Source organism: Cetorhinus maximus, chromosome 25 (genome assembly GCF_964194155.1).
Source record: "Cetorhinus maximus chromosome 25, sCetMax3.hap1.1, whole genome shotgun sequence".
NCBI lineage: Eukaryota > Metazoa > Chordata > Chondrichthyes > Lamniformes > Cetorhinidae > Cetorhinus > Cetorhinus maximus.
This window is the reverse complement of record NC_135903.1, coordinates 35,835,535-35,854,121: the sequence shown is the minus strand read 5'-3', so window position 1 is coordinate 35,854,121 and position 18,587 is coordinate 35,835,535. Positions and strand designations below refer to the sequence as shown.

General features: G+C 41.8%; 1 protein-coding gene across 1 annotated transcript in view; it reads right to left on the bottom strand.

Moving 5' to 3' along the window:
- Positions 1-18,258, bottom strand: part of myo1d (myosin 1D) — a 595,519-nt gene extending 577,261 nt beyond the window's left edge. Inside the window, exon 1 of the mRNA XM_078529816.1 lies at positions 18,079-18,258. Within this exon, the coding sequence (XP_078385942.1) occupies positions 18,079-18,173 (95 nt within the window). The 5' untranslated portion in view covers positions 18,174-18,258. The remainder of the gene's footprint in view (positions 1-18,078) is intronic.
- Positions 18,259-18,587: the final 329 nt, after the last annotated feature.

Sequence of the window (18,587 nt, the reverse complement as noted above, 5' to 3'; positions counted from 1 at the left end):
TTAACAACCAGCTGGCACTCATTGTCCAGGTCCCCACAAGAGTGAACAAACTTGGCTGCACCTTAGCCTTAGTTGGAACATTCATGAGAAGGGTGTAAAATTATAATGGTCACCAAATCTTTGAAATAAATAAAACCACTCTTAGAACATAACAGCATAAGGAGTAGGAACAGGAGTAGACCATTCAGCCCCTCGAGCCTGTTCCGCCATTGATAGCAAGAAGTCTGATGCCAAGTGGCTTCAGTGTTGGGAAGTTGAAACAGAAACAAAGGCCACAGCCCCAGCTCCTATTAATTGCCATGCCCCTGCTGGAAGTGTGCATGTATGTAGACAGAGTTGAGCTCGACTGTCCTATTCTGTGGTCAAATGGCCTATCAAGTTCACATTTAGTGCCACACTGGCAAGCTACCAGGTAGCAACTAAGAAATAGAACCCACTAAGCCATACCCCAACAAAGGGTCAATGTCTTTGGGCAAGGAAACAGACAAAATTTCAGAGAAAATACATCAAAAGAAAAACCAAGGTGCCTTACTGTACAGAGAGCAAACACAGAAGCAATAGCCCCTTCAGATAGAAATGGAAAAGCATGGCCTCTAATGGATAAAAGAGAGGACCAACTGAAATTATTAAGCAAGAAGCCTGTTGGAGGCACAAAACATAAATTTCTCAAATGGTACTGAAAGATCCATCACTTGCCATTATTATCTGAAAAACATGAAAATACATAAGTATGTGTCTAAGGACTTGAACGCACTTGTGACTCATGCAACTATTTATCAAATGCAACAAGAATTTGATCACTTGATCTTTAGGAATTCATATGAAAAAATGCACATGAATTAAAACATTATCAATTCTTAGCTCCAGGACATGGTTAAAATGCTTTACCAAATCTGCAAGAGATCTGATAGTGCTCTATCAGGAAATATGGCAGCATAAAAGCCATGTTGAAAACAAGCCAGAATTTTCCTCCTGGCATGTGCACTGCAATTTTTGATTTTTCATAATTACACATTTATTAATGTACCAGCCTTCAATTCCATCCAAAATGTTAAATTATTTCTCTGTTCACTTGTTTCACTGTTTGAGACGCTGATTGACCGGCACACTTCCAGCAGTTTGTCCTCATTATCACACCTTCTCTTTGACCCAAGACGAAAAAGAGCAGTTACTAGCCCATTGCACAGATGGTTTCCAAATCTATACCTGCACCACATAATATGCCAGTCACACCCTAGTTTCTAGTCTGCCAGAATAAGCAAGCCTCATCAAATTGTGAGACTTCAGTAACAGGACTTCAAAAGTGAACAATGGACAACCACAAGATTAAATTTATACATAGCTGCCACTGAGGTCTGGGCTTAGGAACTAAGGGTAACTCCGCTAAAAGATTTGTACGATTTCTCAGGGGGGCAAGGTGTCAGGGCATTTGGGGGGGGTGGGGGGTGCAGTCCAGGTAATGCGAACAAACGTAGACCTCTTCAAAATCACTTCACATATTCTAAAAACCTGTTTCCCTGCCAGAATGCAGAGGAGGTAATGGATGAGTGTATTGAGGGATCTGGGAGATTTGGATCAGAAGTTCACTGTTTATAATTTTCAAGGTTTTGATGTCATCACTTAAGCCCAATTCAGTTTGTTTGTGGTTCAGCTATTTAGTAAAACAAAATTATACAGCCTGGTGTCTGAATGCACATGATTATGTCTCTACCTATAAAAGGAAACTATATCTATACCTTTGTGGCTTTCAGTTTCAACAAAAAAGACAACTGTATAACACAGGGAAATAACCTGTCTATCAGATCAAACAGGAGAGAACTTGAGCAATTGAGCAGCATTGTGAGTGAGGCATGGAGTGAATTTAAACAGCAGGGGAGAACTAGGGTGGTGGAGCATTGTGGGAGAGGCCCAAAGTGAGTTTAAACAACAGGGGACAATGGGACTCATACTGGGATAGGAAAGAGCTATGCTGCTTCACCTGAACCAGGTGCACGTTAAGGTTCTAGCAGAAAGGATAACTGGGCTGAAAAAACAAATTCAAAACAATAAGGAGAAGAGGAGGAGGAAAGGTTGGGGTGAAATAATAACCTAAATATAAGAACAAGAGATGTGAGCAGAAGTCAGACTAGAACTAATCAAGATAAATACTCATGGTATAGAAAAGGTATGGGAAAAATAATAAAATAAATATTAAAAATAAAGGAGCAATAAGAATATATTAAATTGCCCATACAGCACAAGAGGCTGGCAGAGGACAGAGGTTCCATGGATGGGTGGTTGGGGGGTAAAGAGGAGGATATAGGGATAGATGGAGAGGTTGTGGGATACCCAAAGGAAAAGATGATTAGGCAGGGTGTAAAGCATGCTGCTGATTCTCTAATGCTGATTCTGTACCATTGCCCAAATTCAAAGGCTTTGATCTTCCCAATGGTGAGCTGAACTAAGTGATGACACATCCAGGACTCAGCAGGAAAACAACTGACAAGATGAAAATGAGGTGGGGAGAGGCATCAAATGAAAGCTGATAATATATTTTTGAATGCTAAAGTTGGTATCAGAACTTGCATTAGGGGCATTAAGATTTTTTTTTAAAATTGGATAACTATCCAAATTAGTTGAACTGATCTATATGTTATTTCATTTCAAGATCTCCCTACAGACTGCTCTACATTTAGGGTTTCTTAAAAGGTGCAACAAACTTGTAAGATTTTACAGTAACACCACAAAAAAGTAAAAAGTCGTCTCTTTGCCATTGTCTTTGCACACCATGTATTCGTACAGTCATCATCTGCGGCAAGGTGCTGGATAACCATTGTGGGATGTACTTACATTCAAATGACTAGATGTGATGTGGCATAACAGGATGTAGTTGCAAACAACTGTAACAAGGCTAATTTTGTCTCAAATTAGGTCACTCTCTTGGCTGGGAGCTGACATATTTGGAAAAAACAGTTTTCAGGTTCCAGTCAAGGGCAGATTGAGGATTTTCACTTGTTGATGAGGTTCTCCAGCCACCTGCATCACTTGCTATATTCTCCTGTAGATCTTTTGGGGTGCATTAATAGTTCAAAAGTGATTTTCACCATGTAAATTTAGGCAGCTGTACATAGCTATACTACATAGCTGTACATAGGCCAAAGGGCCAACCGGAAATCTGGTCATAGGCATGACTGCTGTCATCCAAAACAGCTGAAAGCCACTGACAGTAGTCAGTTGTCCCAGTCGCTCTGCCATACATTGTTTCACAGCTCTTGATATGCTGGTGTAGTTACTATGACAAACCGTATAGTGACCTCACACGATACAGTTATGTATTCTCTTTCTAAGGGCAATAAAAGAACCTATGAAAATCAAAGGGGGAAATACAACCAAAATGGCCTGAACTATCCTTAAGTTCTCCCTTAGAAATCAACAAATTGGAAGCGATGGATCATTAGCAGATAAATTCAATCTTTCAGTAATACAGCTTCTCCTAATTTAGTGACACATTAATTCTTTCTGCGCATCCAACTGGATATGTTAGTGGGAGCTTTACTGCTCATTCACAGTGTGAAGTTGAGATGCGTTCCAGGGTGCTGGAGATGGGTGATCAACCAGCATTGTGGGGTCCTGTGTATCATGGGAAAAGCTGAAGGCGAATAAGAGAGAATGAGAGGTAGAGATGCATTCCAGGGTACTCCTGTACATGAATTCTGGCTGACAGTTTTCAACTATTTTGTCCCCTCAAGACTGTACCGTTTTCAGATTCCATGTTTATTTCTGTGCAATGCTTAAACGGTAATCTGAATGAGCATTCAAAAATCAATAGCAATACGGCAAATTGTAAGTTTAAAACTTATCCTGAGTTTTATTTTTTTCCTTTTCCAGAACTTAGTATTACTAACATTTACAAAGGGCATGATATTTGCGCTATTTAAATGATAGGGTGAGTGCTGATGGGTCTTTTTTTGCTCTACTTTTCTTACACAGCTACACGAGGAAAACTAGCTCAAACAAGGATTTCCAATTGCAATGGAGAGGCCACCATACCTCACCAGTTAAATATCTTCGTGGTTATCTCCACAATTCAACCATCTCCAAAGTAATGGAATATGAGAGGTTTATTCCAACCAGATTTCCACAATTCCAAGGAATATGAAGGAATAAGGAAAGGTAGAAGTGCCAGCACATTTGCCTCTTTTGTCCAGGATTCATCTTGCAGTTAGATGATCTAGAATTCAACAGGGCAAGAATATTCTTCTCATTGAAGAATATCTTTGTGACCACAGATTATGTTGTTTTAATTAACAGAAGAGTAGAGAGAGGGTGCTGGTAAGAGACAAACAATTATCTGGCCTATTAACTAAACAGAGAAAGTACAAAACCTCTAACATGATTAGACAATGACAATTATTGTACCAATTTTTAACAGAATACTGCATAAATTACCACAGTAAATTAGAGAGCCTAACATATGCTACAAAACCAATCCCAAATCTCCTGAAGGCTTGACAACACAGCAAATTATACCCCATGTGGTTTGCTTACATGGTTAACTGGGTTAAAAAACCTCATTACACTAGGCCTATTTATAGATTAGAATCCTCGACTGATCCAACACACAACTCAACAGCATAGACTACTTATTCAAAATCACTTATACTGTGGAAATTTGGTGAAGGTGTATTAGTGTTAAACTTCAATGCCGAGTAGTTGCTTCCATTTCTTTATGCTCTTAAAGTTAAAATTATGACCACAAAAACAACATCAGAAAGATATTCTGAGGAAATATTTTTTTGCCTGAATGTCAACTGTCTCGTATTTTCTCAATGGATGCTGGCAGGCCTACTGAGTACCCCCAGAGTTTTTGTTTTTATTTTAAACTTTTGCTCTGTCAAAAGAGTAATCTTATTCTAATATTGAAATGCGCCTAGTTTCTCTCTCTCTACTTCTGGTCAATATGTATCCCTCAACCAACATCACTAGAACAGGTTATTTGGTCATTATTCCACTGCTTTCTTGGACCTGTACAAACTGGCTGCCATGTTTCTTCATTACAACAGCGGTTACCCTACAAAAAGTACTTAATTGGCTATAGTGCTGTGGGATGTCGTGAGGTTGTGAGATGCACTATATAAATGCAAGTTCTTTATTTTTGTTTACTAAACACAGCCATCTATTTATCTAGTTCTAGGATATTCTCTTTATTTTTCTCTGTGTTGTATACGTTTTACCTTTCTAAATGGTACTTGTTCTCTGTGCGATTTATCCTGTTCCTTTTTGTTCTCTCATGTTCCTGCCATCACATTACTGTTTCTATAATTTAAAAGCTCACCAATGCACAGATGTAGGCTTATTGATAATGTTTCTATGATGATTCTCTCAAACCACTAGCAGAATTATACTAATTGTTTATACATGACAACTGACAGTGAAACTAGTCTTTCTAATCAATTCCATTGTTCCCCCAAATTAGCCTGGCAGCCATTCTAGCAAGTTGCCTACCGCATTGATTGTGCCAACCCTGGTCTTCAGGGGATTTGGTGTTAGTGGCTTATGTGGTGCCATCCTTTCATCTCTGGAACATGGGTCAAATTCGAGCCCCCACTATTGTTTGATTTTAGGAAATCTCAGAGACCTACAGATTACAAACTTAAGTAAAATAGCTCACAAAATTGTCACTTTTTCAGCATAACAATAGAAATAAATGGTGCATCAATAGAAATGTCAAATAAATATTGTACAAGGTGTTTCCCCACCTCCGGGACTAAAGAGTTATGAAAACAATTTGTCAAACTTTTTTTTAAATTGCAAACCAAAACACATGATGACGTAAATAATGTTGACATGGGTCAATGCATTAAGACATGGTTCTCCTCCTGACCAAAACAAAAACCAGTTGTCAGATACTCTCTAAAAGAGCAAGTTTTGCCTTAATGCACATTGATTAGAAGAGCAGAGTTGGTTTTCCTATGCATTTGGTCAATATTGAACAGTAAAGCCTGCTTTTAAGACAGGTTTTGAAATACGAGGTCACAAGTTGCACTGAAGAAAAATTAACTCTGCAGACTGAACATTTATTGAACAATTTTCTGGGTCTTCAAAGATAGGTTCCATTACCAAGCTCAAACATCCTACAAAAGGAAACTGTATGGCATACCATTGAACAATTTAAATGCACTATCACAAAATTAAATTCATCACAATCTGGGCTTGAATTCAGCCCATGTTCCAGAGGTGAAAGCACGTCACCATATTAACTGTTACTACTAAATCCCCTGAAGACCAGGTTTGACACTACCAATGGGGTAGACCAGTAAACAACTTGCTAGAATGGCTGCCAGGTTAATCTGGAGGAACAATGGGATTAGAAAGACTAGTTTCACTGTCAGTTGCCATGTACAAGCAATAAGCATAGTTCTACTTAGCAGCACAAGTACCTTTTTACTGAGGAGATTTATGTTCCTGCAGATTTACTCAAGCTCTCCAGCCCAGGAGGAGAACAATTTAAACTATGAAGTCTCATTCCAACAGGTAGTATATCATCTTAACAACTTTTTAAAAATTTAAAATGTTGAATTAAAAAAAACCTTACTTTTTTCTTTGTCTCTTTGCTCTCTATTAATTAATTTTTTTCCATTTCCTTATTTCTCTTCCTGTACCCAATTTGCTCCATCCCAGCTAATAAGTCATCAAAAAAGTTAGGCTATTGATCCTCAGCTGATCCACCATGAGTAGATTGAAGAAAAATCCCACCAGATGTCTTGTGTAGCTTTAGCGAATCCTTTCCCAACAGGGTCCCTGATTGTTTACCCCAGCCAACAAAATAAATGAATATAAGGATTGGAAGAAAGAAGCTGTTATTGTATTGAATGGATAAGATTACACAAAACACAAGGGCAATATTCAACCATTTTACAATCTTTTAAATTTAAAGGTTAGATATTACCTTCAATTATTCAAACTTTCCTGCTTATGTGACATAAACTTGTATTTTTGCACAATTAATATTTTGCTAGGCTTCTTCTTCCCTCATGCTTCAAGTTAATTTCTCTAGTCTCAAGAGGTCCCAAATACTAAGAGTAATTGACACAAATCTGTAAAATCGTTGGTCTGAACTAGACATAAGATAGGTGCCAAAAGCAGTTATTAAAAAAGGAAAGAAACACCTATCAGCAGAATGCAGACAGGCTAATCGCTACACGATGACCTACAGTTGAGCCTGAATGAACAGCACAATGGAGTTCAGTGTGAAATACTAAATTGTCCTGTCTCATTTCAGGTGCTGAATTCCTATTTTAATTTCAGATTTCTAACATGGATTGTGTGTCTTTATATCTCTGCAAAAACAGCGCAGTTTATCTTGAGCATTAGGTATTTGCTTTGAAACACGGCTGTGATCAAAATGTCTTCATTTGCAAAATTGCATATAAACTGCAACCAACGATTTCGTAGCACAATGAAATTTACAACTCTTTCGGTCATCTTGAAAGTCGCTGTAGTCCCAGAGGCTCTCTCATTAGGAAGAGACGACTGGTGGTGAGTTTAACCTGAGGGTCACCATACCTCAGGCAAGGGGTGAGGTTGAGAAGGCGTTGCCTTCATAGATGACCTCAGCCTGGACAGGAATTGAACTGTGCTGTTGGCGTCTTTCTGTATCACAAACCAGCCGTCCAGCCAACTGAGTTAAGCAACCCCCAGCTGACTTGCACCTCCCAGCAAACTAGTGAGAGTTTAAATTCGTACAAATGTGAACTCCTGACAACATTCAATACAAACTCCAGCATTTCAAGCAAAGCGGAAGAGCAGCAGTTACCAGTCCTCCTTTTTCAATGGATTCATGCCTAGTGCTCTTAACATAGGACCCAGTGTATTCCTTTCTAAAAGTGATACAGTAGGAGCTGAATCTATACTTCATTACAAGGAAGGGCATCTGTAATTGCAAGGTAAAAGCAAAAAACTGCGGATGCTGGAAATCCAAAACAAAAATAAAAATACCTGGAAAAACTCAGCAGGTCTGACAGCATCTGCGGAGAGGAACACAGTTAACGTTTCGAGTCTGTGTGACTCTTCAACAGAACTAAGGAAAAATAGAAAAGAAGTGAAATATAAGTTGGTTTAAGAGGGGGTGGGACAAGTAAAGCTGGATAGAGGGCCAGTGATAGGTGGAGATAACCAAAAGATGTGATAGACAAAAGGACAAAGAGATGTTGAAGGTGGTGATATTATCTAAGGAGTGTGCTAATAGGTGACATTAAGGGTAGAAAGCAGGACGAGCATGGTATAGACAGCCCTAGTGGGGGTGGGGTGGGGGGAAGGGATCGAAATAGGCTAAAAGGTAGAGAAAAAACAATGGATGGAAATACATTTAAAAATAATGGAAATAGGTGGGAAAAGAAAAATCGATATAAATTATTGGAAAAAAAGGGGGGTCGGAAAGGGTGTGGGGATGGAGGAGAGAGTTCATGATCTAAAATTGTTGAACTCAATATTCAGTCCGGAAGGCTGTAAAGTGCCTAGTCGGAAGATGAGGTGCTGTTCCTCCAGTTTGCATTGAGCTTCACTGGCCAAGGATGGACATGTGGGCATGAGAGCAGGGTGGAGTGTTGAAATGGCAAGCGACAGGGAGGTCTGAGTCATGCTTGCGGACAGACCGAAGGTGTTCTGCAAAGCGGTCACCCAGTCTGCGTTTGGTCTCTCCAATGTAGAGGAAACCGCATTGGGAGCAGCGAATGCAATAGACTAAATTGAGGGAAGTGCAAGTGAAATGCTGCTTCACTTGAAAGGAATGTTTGGCCCTTGGACGGTGAGAAGAGGGGAAGTAAAGGCACAGGTGTTGCACCTTCTACGGTTGCATGGGACGGTGTCGTGGGAGGGGGTTGAGGTGTAGGGGGTGATGGAGGAGTGGACCAGGGTGTCCGGGAGGGAACGATCCCTGCGGAATGCCGCCAGGGGGGTGAAGGGAAGACGTGTTTGGTGGTGGCATCATGCTGGAGTTGGCGGAAATGGCGGAGGATGATCCTTTGAATGCGGAGGCTGGTGGGGTGACAAGTGAGGACAAGGGGGACCCTATCATGGTTCTGGGAGGGTGGGGAAGGTGTGAGGGCGGATGCGCAGGAGATGGGCTGGACACGGTTGAGGGCCCTGTCAACCACCGTGGGTGGAAAACCTCGGTTAAGGAAGAAGGAAGACATGTCAGAGGAACTGTTTTTGAAAGTGGCATCATCAGAACAGATGCGACGGAGGCGAAGGAACTGAGAGAATGGGATGGAGTCCTTACAGGAAGCGGGGTGTGAGGAGCTGTAGTCGAGGTAGCTGTGAGAGCTTGTAATGAATATTGCTGGACAGTCTATCACCAGAAATTGAGACAGAGAGGTCAAGGAAGGGAAGGGATGGACCATGTGAAAATGATGGAGGGGTGGAAATTGGTAGCAAAATTAATACATTTTTTCAGGTCCAGGCGAGAGCATGAAGCAGCATCAGAGCAATCATCAATGTACCGGAGAAAGAGTTGTGGGAGGGGGCCGGAGTAGGACTGGAACAAGGAATGTTCCACGGACCCCATATAGAGACAGGCATTATTTATATAGATTTTTCTTTTCCCACCTATTTCCATTATTTTTAAATATATTTCCATCCTTTGTTTTATCTCTACCTTTTAGCCTATTTCGATCCCTTCCCCCCACCCCATGCCCACTAGGGCTATCTGTACCTTTATTATCACATTCCTTGGATAATATCACCACCTTCAACACCTCTTTGTCCTTTTGTATATCACATCTTTTGGCTATCTCCACCTATCACTGGCCCTCTATCCAGCTTTACTTGTCCCATCCCCTCTTAAACTAGCTTATATTTCACCTCTTTTCTATTTTTCCTTAGTTCTGTTGAAGAGTCATACGGACTCGAAACGTTAACTGTGTTCCTCTCCGCAGATGCTGCCAGACCTGCTGAGTTTTTCCAGGTATTTTTATTTTTGTTTATAATTGTAAGGTTCTGCCCATGGCCAATTACAGTTTTATAACAATGATTATATGTTTTCCATGTTCGCTTGGGGTTTTGCTAAAATACATAAACTGCTCAAGCTGTATTTGTTGTTCAATATATGACTCAACCGCAGTATTTCTTTGAACAATTTATTTCCTAACATAGACTACGGTGCCCAATTTATCTTTTCATAACAATTATTTTGTCTGGCACGCAAGATACAGCAGCAATAAGAGTTGGATAGGTAGTGAAGATTGTAGATCTCAATACAAGAAGCACAGACTTAACCACAAAGAGTATACATGAGTAATCCCTAAGTAAATGGGCCCTAGCACAGTCCTAACTGTTTGTCATAGTTAGCAAATTATTCACAAGGCACTCCCACAAACTTTGTGCTCAACGATGGTTCAACTGATTTTATCTAAATGCAGAACTATTGCAGTCGTGTTTTACTGGTCAAATGCCAGGCATTTGGGAAAGATCTTGATCAGACTTATCACCATTTGAAACTTTGTCCCATAAAAGAACTTTAAATTGTTCATATTAACTTTCTGTTTGTCATTACTTCCCACATACATTAAATTACACACAGCTTTGGGGAATGAAGTAAGGAGACACCAGCTGCTTCTGTCTGAGCTTATATCAACAAAAGCACAAGTTCACATTTTTTGCTTATAATTCATTCAGATTGTATCTTTATGCTGTCTCCTAGAAATTGAAAAACATCAAACAATAAACACAGAAATAAGGTGGAACTGCTTCTGTATACCTTATTAGCATTTACAACATCTTGCTTAAAAACATAATGCAATGCTGACTCACAGTTTCACATTTCTATGTCAACATGTATCCATGAATTAAAAATAGCTTGTCTGGTTTTTCTAATCATTGAAATAGTAAAGTTGCTACCCAGCATGGAAATGAGTTATGCACAGGAGAGGCCCAGGTTCAATTTCTGGCCTTTGTTCAGTTGGTCACCCTCAAACACCCCTGGCCTGGTGAGGAAGGTTGGAATTAGTCAGGGTTCTTACTGCAGATCACTACCCTATTCACCTGCCACAAGTGTGTGAGTGAAGTGTGTGTGTGTTTGTGTGTGGAGAACTTGCACTCCTATAGGGCTTTAAACTTAGTGAAATATCTGAAGGCACTTCAAAAAGAGACAGACTCAGCCCAAAGGAGGAACTGGGAGAAGAGTCTGATGTGAGCAGAGACTGGTTTGCAGAAGGTTTCTAAAGGTGGGGAAGGTTGTGAGAAAGACGTGAGGAAATTCAGGTAATAATGTAATTTTGTTCTCCCGTCCTCCGGCGGAATTTAATGCCCTCGGCTGAGGCGAGTTTGGTGGCGGGTGGGGGGGGCATTAAATCAAGCAAGAGAGTGGTGGGTGGGACCCTGCTTCTGCCGCAATTACATCCAGGGCAGGAAGACTCATGGGCAGCATTCTCGCCCTGCTGCCAACTGAGGCCCTTAAGTGGGCAATTAATGCCCAGTGAAGGTCCTCATCCCACAGCGGGCATGCCATGCAGGGAGCCCCAAAAGGCAAACCCTTTCCAGGTTGCTTGCCAACTTCCGGTGGTGGCATAGTGGGGGTGCAGGTGGGAGGGGATTGGGGGTGGGGGGGGTTTCCTCCTTCAAATAAACTCAGTGTCTGCTGGGCAGGCACAGCATCAGGAAGTGGCAGCCCTCTGAGAGCCACCCCTCTGTCCTTGATGCAGAACCGCACCCCCCTCCCACCCTTCCCCCACCTTGCAAGCCCCATCCTGCCATCGCTCAGCGCCGGTGACCTGGGTCCCATGTCGATCATGGGCCTTGGGTGGATGCATTGCTGCCAAAAGTCACTCCTCCCGCCGGTGGCACTGCCGGCAATGACAGCTGCCAGCTTCTGATTGGCCAGCAGGATTTCCACCCCCAGGGTCCTTGATCCCAGGGAAGCCCCGCCACTGCCCACTTAAGTGTCTGAGAGTTATTTAATAGCGCGGTTCTTTCTGAAAGGAGTCAGTGCAGGCTGTCAATGGCTCTGCAGCCAGTAAGCGAGACCCTTGGTGCCTCCATTAAATACACTCACATGACAGATGAATATACTGATACTAACTGCCTGGGAACCTGCGGAACCAGGCTGGAGCTCAGTAAGTCATGGGTTCATGCCCCATTCCAGAGACTTGAGAACAAAAATCTATGCTGACACTCCAGTTCAGTATTGAGGGAGTGCTGCACTGTCAGAGGTCTTTGGGAAGAGACATTAAACCAAGGCCCTGCTTGCCCTCTAAAGTGGGAGTAACAGATCCAGAGGTATCATTTTTGAAGAGGACCAGGACTCTTTTCCCTGATATTGTGGTCAATATTCTTTCCTCAATCAACATAAATGAAAGATCTGGTCATGATCACGATGCTGCTTTTGGAACCTTATTGTGCACACATTAGCTGCCTCATTTCCTACATTTCAACATGACTACAATTCAAAAGTACTTCAGTGACTGTAAAGCAGTTTTGGATATCACAAGGTCTTGAACAGTGCTATATAAATACAAGTTTTGCTTAATAATAAACCTGACTAATCCACCACTTACTTCCTCTCAGACCTGCAATTCTCCTTCTCATCCTCAAATCCTTGCATGGCTTCGCATTACATTCCTCCTGCAACCTCCTCCAGGGTTACTTCCATTCCATTGCTTCAGTCAACTAATTCTGGCCTCCTGTGCAAACCACTGTCCCCATTTTACTATTAGTGGCAAAGTTTTCAGCCACCTTCAGCCCTGCTTCCATAAACTCATTCGAGACCACTCCAGAAACTGTCAAGAGGCAACTTTCGCCCCAAGCCTTCAACAGCCCCTATTCAATCTCTCCATCCCGGCTCACTGTTTCATTCCTCTTGTCGATTCTGGGAATTTGGATGGCAAATTTACAACGTTTGGCAACATATTTTCATTTGTGAATAAGTGTTGACATTTTCTAAACGGAACAAAACAAATTTTGTTTCTCTCTCCACAGATGCTGCCAGACCTTGAGTTTTTGTTTTATATTAAAACAAAGTATGTACTGCGTTAAGATTTGTGTTATTAAGCATGATTGTAGAGAGCTCTATAAAGTAGTGAAGGTGTTCCACTGCCCTACAGGCAGCTATGCCTAAACCTACACAATTCTGGCCATTGAGAAGGCTGGAGAGACCATCACACGGCCTTTTCAGCAGAAACATTGGCCCAAATCTTCCGAGGAGTAGCAGTCACCGTCGGATCGCTGCTCTGCTCCTACTTTCCTGAGCCATGCCGGAGCTTTGCATTTATGGCCGGGACTTATGATCCTAGCTTCTCCAAAAATAGGAGGTGCATCTGAAATGGAACTGCTTTTTCGGAGCGCTGGATCGTTAGGGAAAGACAAGCCACACCCGCTTTTCACAATACTAGCTGGTATGTTCTGGCAAATAAAAAGTTTCAATGCCTCAAAGCTTCTTTGAAAATCTACAGAGAGAAGGTACTGGGGTGGGGGGGGCAGAAGGTCAAGGGGGTGTCGGAAAGCCATGTTTTGGGGGGGGAAGCAGATAGGGTGGGTAAAGTAACGGAGTAGGTGCTGAGCTAAGTGGGTAAGGGGCATAAGGTAAGTGGGTAAGGGGATGTGGCAGCAGCTGGGTAGGGTGACGTGGTTGGGTCAGGTCAGGATGGATTGGGCGTTTGGGGGTGGTGGTGGCGGGATAGTGGGAGAGAGAGTTGGATGGTGGGGGCTAGTCAGGTTAGATTGCAGGGGGAAGCGGGGAGTAGGAAGTCAGGGCGGTGAGGTCACGTCAGGTCAGGGGGAGTCGTGTGTTGGTGTCCGGTCAGTTCGGGGCAGGGGGTGTGAGATGTCAGGAGTACGGGGTGGGGAGGAGGGCGTCAGGGCTGTCAATTCTATAGTTAGCCAGGTATTAGGCTAGATTTTGAAGTGTATAACATTCCCCAGTTAACTCTCCAGGTAAGTCAGTTGGAAGTGTCCAAAGTCTCTGACTCTAACTGAGAGTTGGAGAATTTTTTGGAAAGTCCTGGGAGCAGTGGAATTGCCTGAAGTTCAAACTTCCTGGGCAATTCCCACAGAGTCAATGCGTTGTGCATTTTGGGGTTTACGTTTGGTCTCTGGCTATCTGGAAACTGGAGGATCTGGGTCATAAGCAGCAGTTTGGTAGGACAAAGATACCTGGAATGGAAATCCTCCATTCTTCTCATGATCAATTGCAACAGAATTCTTCTTGCTCACATAAAATAGCCATAGTCATTACGGTATAGATGGAGACCATTCAGCCATGGAATCCATGCTAAGAAAAATAGCTAATGTTAGAAATACTCAAAATCTAATGAGCCTTACATCAGAAAAAATGTAGGTTTTAAGCAAGTGCAGGGGCTGAGAAAATGGTGGTGGGGAGGGGGGAATAGTCAGGAGAAGGGAAAAGTGAGGGAGAAAGAATAAAAGGAAAGGTCTGTGATAGGGTGGGAAGCTAGAAGTTTAGTTGCAAGATTACTAAACTAAATTCATAGAAAACTTGAATTGGTCCATTGGTCCAGCCTTAAAATAAAGAACATGGAAGCACATGCATTTATATAGTGCCTTACACAACCTCAGAATGTTACAAAGCATTTACCAGCCAACAAAGTACTTACAAAGCGTAATTACTGTTGTAGTGTGAGAAAAATAGCAGACAATTTGCAAGTCTCCACAAACAGCAATGAGGTAATGACCGCATAATCTATTTGCACTGGTGTTTGTTGAGGAATAAATATTAGGCAGGGCACTCACTTACATCCTCTGTTCAATGGTTCATCCGAGAGACAGAGCTGCGCTGGAGTGTCAGTTGGGATTAATGTGCTCAAATATCAGGAATGGGGCCTGAAACCAATAACTTTATGATTCAGGGACAAGAATGCTACTACTGAGATCAATTTTCTTCCTATAAGTATATCTAAATACCAATGAACAAACACAAATATATTACAAAGGCAGAACAAAAGGTCATTTAGAGCAATAACAAGCAACACAAATCATCACGGTCAGTTGTAGGTTACTCCCCTGCACAAGCGAATACTTTTGAAATTTATAAGTATCAAAACATTGTTCCACATGTCAAATTACCCAGCATTAAACGATATTGTCTACTAAATTCACACAGGGGATTAGCACCAAAAACAGTAGATCCTGAAACCAAATCAAAACAAATCTAAGATGTTGACTAGATATTCAGATGTCATACCCTCTTGTAAGTAGGCTTTGTACAAATTAAATGGAGAGAGTCAAAACTACAATTCAGTCCCAGCCCAAATTAAAGGGTTCAATTGAAAAACACTAGTGCAAGACTTCACATCGTACAAGCTTCTCCTGCAGGTTTTCTGCAACCTTTTTCTAGAAATATAAAAGCAGTAAATTTCCCTTTTTGCTATTAGCTTGGGGCAGACAGGTGGGGGGCAATAGGGTGGGTAGGGAGTGGGGGAAGAGGGGGAGTAGATAACATGGGACAATACTTCCAAACTGAAGTGAAGATAGTCTTCTAATGGTTAGGTTTGTAAAGATGATGTGTCACTGAACCATACAGACCATAGGTTCCAGGTTTGATTCCAGATCTGTGCTAGGTTCACTGACTAAAGTGTAATGGTGCTAAAATTAACTCAGTGCCCCATTTTATAGAAGGATCATTAGTCAGTGGTCAGTAGGTATGAAAATCCAACAAGGATGAGGTTGAACACAGCTCTGATGTTGCCCTTGGTAAATTGGTTTGCTAACACTCAACAACTCATCATACACAGGCATAATGACTAAATATGTTTTAAATGATTCATCATGGCACATTCTTAACAATATAATTTAAGTGACAAAATGTAACATCCTGTTCCACCTTTATAATAAACTTGTGTTAAAGCAAGTGTGAATGACATGATTCAGTCTGGGAAGAAACATGGGGAGTGAAATTCTCAGCCAAGATACAGTAATTAAGAATGCTTCAATGATCAGAAGTTATTTAGACTGCAAGTATTCAGTCAGACAACTCCTCCAAAACAGCTCCCAAATGATGTCATCGGGGGCCAAATTGACAAGCAAAGCAGAAAGCTCAATTGCATCTCAGCTAGAATTCTCTGATTTTCAGGGGTAACATTTTTGCAACTCTTTGCAACAGAGCAGCTTATTTACATGATACTTTGTAGTCCATGTCACAAGGAAACAACCTTTTAGTTTCTCTTTCCCACTTTTACATTTGCAGTGGACAACTGGTCAGTGGCTTTGCTGGGATAAGGGAATGTGACCAATGGTGAGACTAAATCACAATCACTGGTGCTGCTTTGATACTCTTTCTTTAATTTGGATTCCAGGAGCCCACGATCCAGCTCCTGATGTTTACGGTGTTAAATCTGTTTTCCATAGCCTGGTAGTACACTCTGAGGTAAGACTGGGTATAATGGCCTGCTGTTGGGCTACAGAAAATAGATTTAACACCAGAAGTCAGCTCCTCAATAACAGGCTGCCTAAATCCAAATTACATTAGAGGGGTAAAGAAAGAAATGACTCCATATCTCTCAGAAACATCTCAAAGCACTTAGCATACAATGAACTATTTTGAAGTGCAGTTATTGTTATGTAGGCTATCCCAAAATCCCATTTCTGACTTTACAATATGGATTGACAATACATGCAAAGGCCTACCAAAATACTGTTTTGAAGCACAATGTACTATTCTGTTGCAAAACTTTCCCCCCCAAGCCACATAACACAAAGGCACACAGCAAAATGTGGCTGCCAGAATGAATACAATCATGCATTTGTGGTGTGATACAACTAATAGCTATACAAAAGAAAATAAGAGTCAACTGAGATTGTGCCTTGACACAATGATAATCAGAAAATGTTGAATTCCCGCTCCTCCATTGTGTCACAGCCTTGTAGCACACTCCTAGATACCCTCCATTTGTTCAGAATTTAAGCATACGCTTTAACTTAATTTAAAGCAATCATCTGATCTTGGGGTTCAAGTTCAAAGAATATCATCTAAAACCCTTTTCAAAGAATCAAACAACACAGAAATCTGGTATTTGGACATCGTGCCTAATCTGATTCTCTGAAATAGATGCCATTTAGTCCCACTTTCCTGTCTTTCTCTATAATCCTGGAAATATTTTAAGTATAGATCCAATTCCATTTTTAAAGTTACTATTGTATCCGCTTCCACCACCCTTTCAGGTAACGCATTTTAGATCATGAAAACTCATTGAGTAAAATAACTTGGAATTGCAATTCACTAAGACATATCCATTATTGGAGGCAGAGGGAGGGGCAGTCAGTTAGTCATTCATATATGAGAGAGAGAATGTGTGCGCATGTGTTTGGACGCATTAGAAAGAGAAACTTATTTGATTTAGACTTTGCAAAAGTGAAGGGAATAAAAGTTGAATCTGATTGCACTTTTTGTGATGGCCATTTAGAAATGTTCTGTAATGTTCTTTCAGATATTTTATCAATAAAGTATATTTTTGCAAAAACAAAAGAGAATAACCCATGACAAGGAGTTTGGAATTTGAGGGGGAATAAAGCAGAAACATGTCCCCTTTACCTCCCCCACCTCCCAGGCGGTGCCAGTACCCATTAACACTACATTAAAGAGGCAACTGAGAAAACGGCCAGTTGCCATAAAATTAGATATAATCACAGTAACAGTTACCCATTGCTACACAATGATCTACACTATGTTGCAAAACACTTCCGCACAGGTAATGCTCTTGGAATGAAACAGAAATTAACACTTGACAAGTATAAGTTTTTATAACACCTTAATCCCAGATAAAGACATTATTGCATCCAGTACATGAAGTTTCAGTCTACCCAGAGGTAAATGAGCAGGTACTCCTTGTAAGCCCTTACTCCCCCTCTGTAACCTATCAGCCCACCCAGAATCGGTGCATTTATTGTGAATTTTTCCTCTGTTTGCAAACTGGAACGCTGTCATTCCCCACATCTCTGCCTTTATTTTTAATGACACGGTCGAACCTAATCGTCCCTAAATCTTTCCCTTTTCTCTAATTCTCTCATTCATTTCCTCCTTCTCCAACATCCTTCTCCTAATGCCCCTGTTTGGGGGGGTGGGGTCTCCTATCCCCCTTACCACTCTCTTACCTCAGTTTGAGGTTAGCCATGAATTCTGACATGTTGACTGTATCCAGGAGGACAAAGTCTGCCTTCCCGAACTCCAGGCTTTCCTGCTCCGCCATGGTTTTCCCCGTGTCTCTCCGGACCGGCAGAGAGAGAGAGAGAGAAAAGACTTTCTTTATCCCGGACTGCGACTCCTGCTTCTCCTCCTCCTCTTCCTCAGACTTTTCCCTCCTCCACACAGGTTTCCTTTAAAGATCCAGCAGTAAAATGTTCCTTTCAGCGCAATGATTATTGTGTTGGCGGAGTTTCTGTCCCGGGTTATTGGATTATTTTCCTTGTGCTTTTCCACTCTTCCCCCTCCCACTATACACAGACCTCCCTCCACCTCCGCCGACGTCTCCCGATCCTGATGCCCAACTCTCCGCAGCCGCACCTCACCTGGGCGAGACTGTCAGCGCGGGCGCGGTCCCGACAGCGCGGAGCACGCAGCCTTGCGGCGGGGTGGTGGGGGGAGAGGGTGGACGCGCATGCGG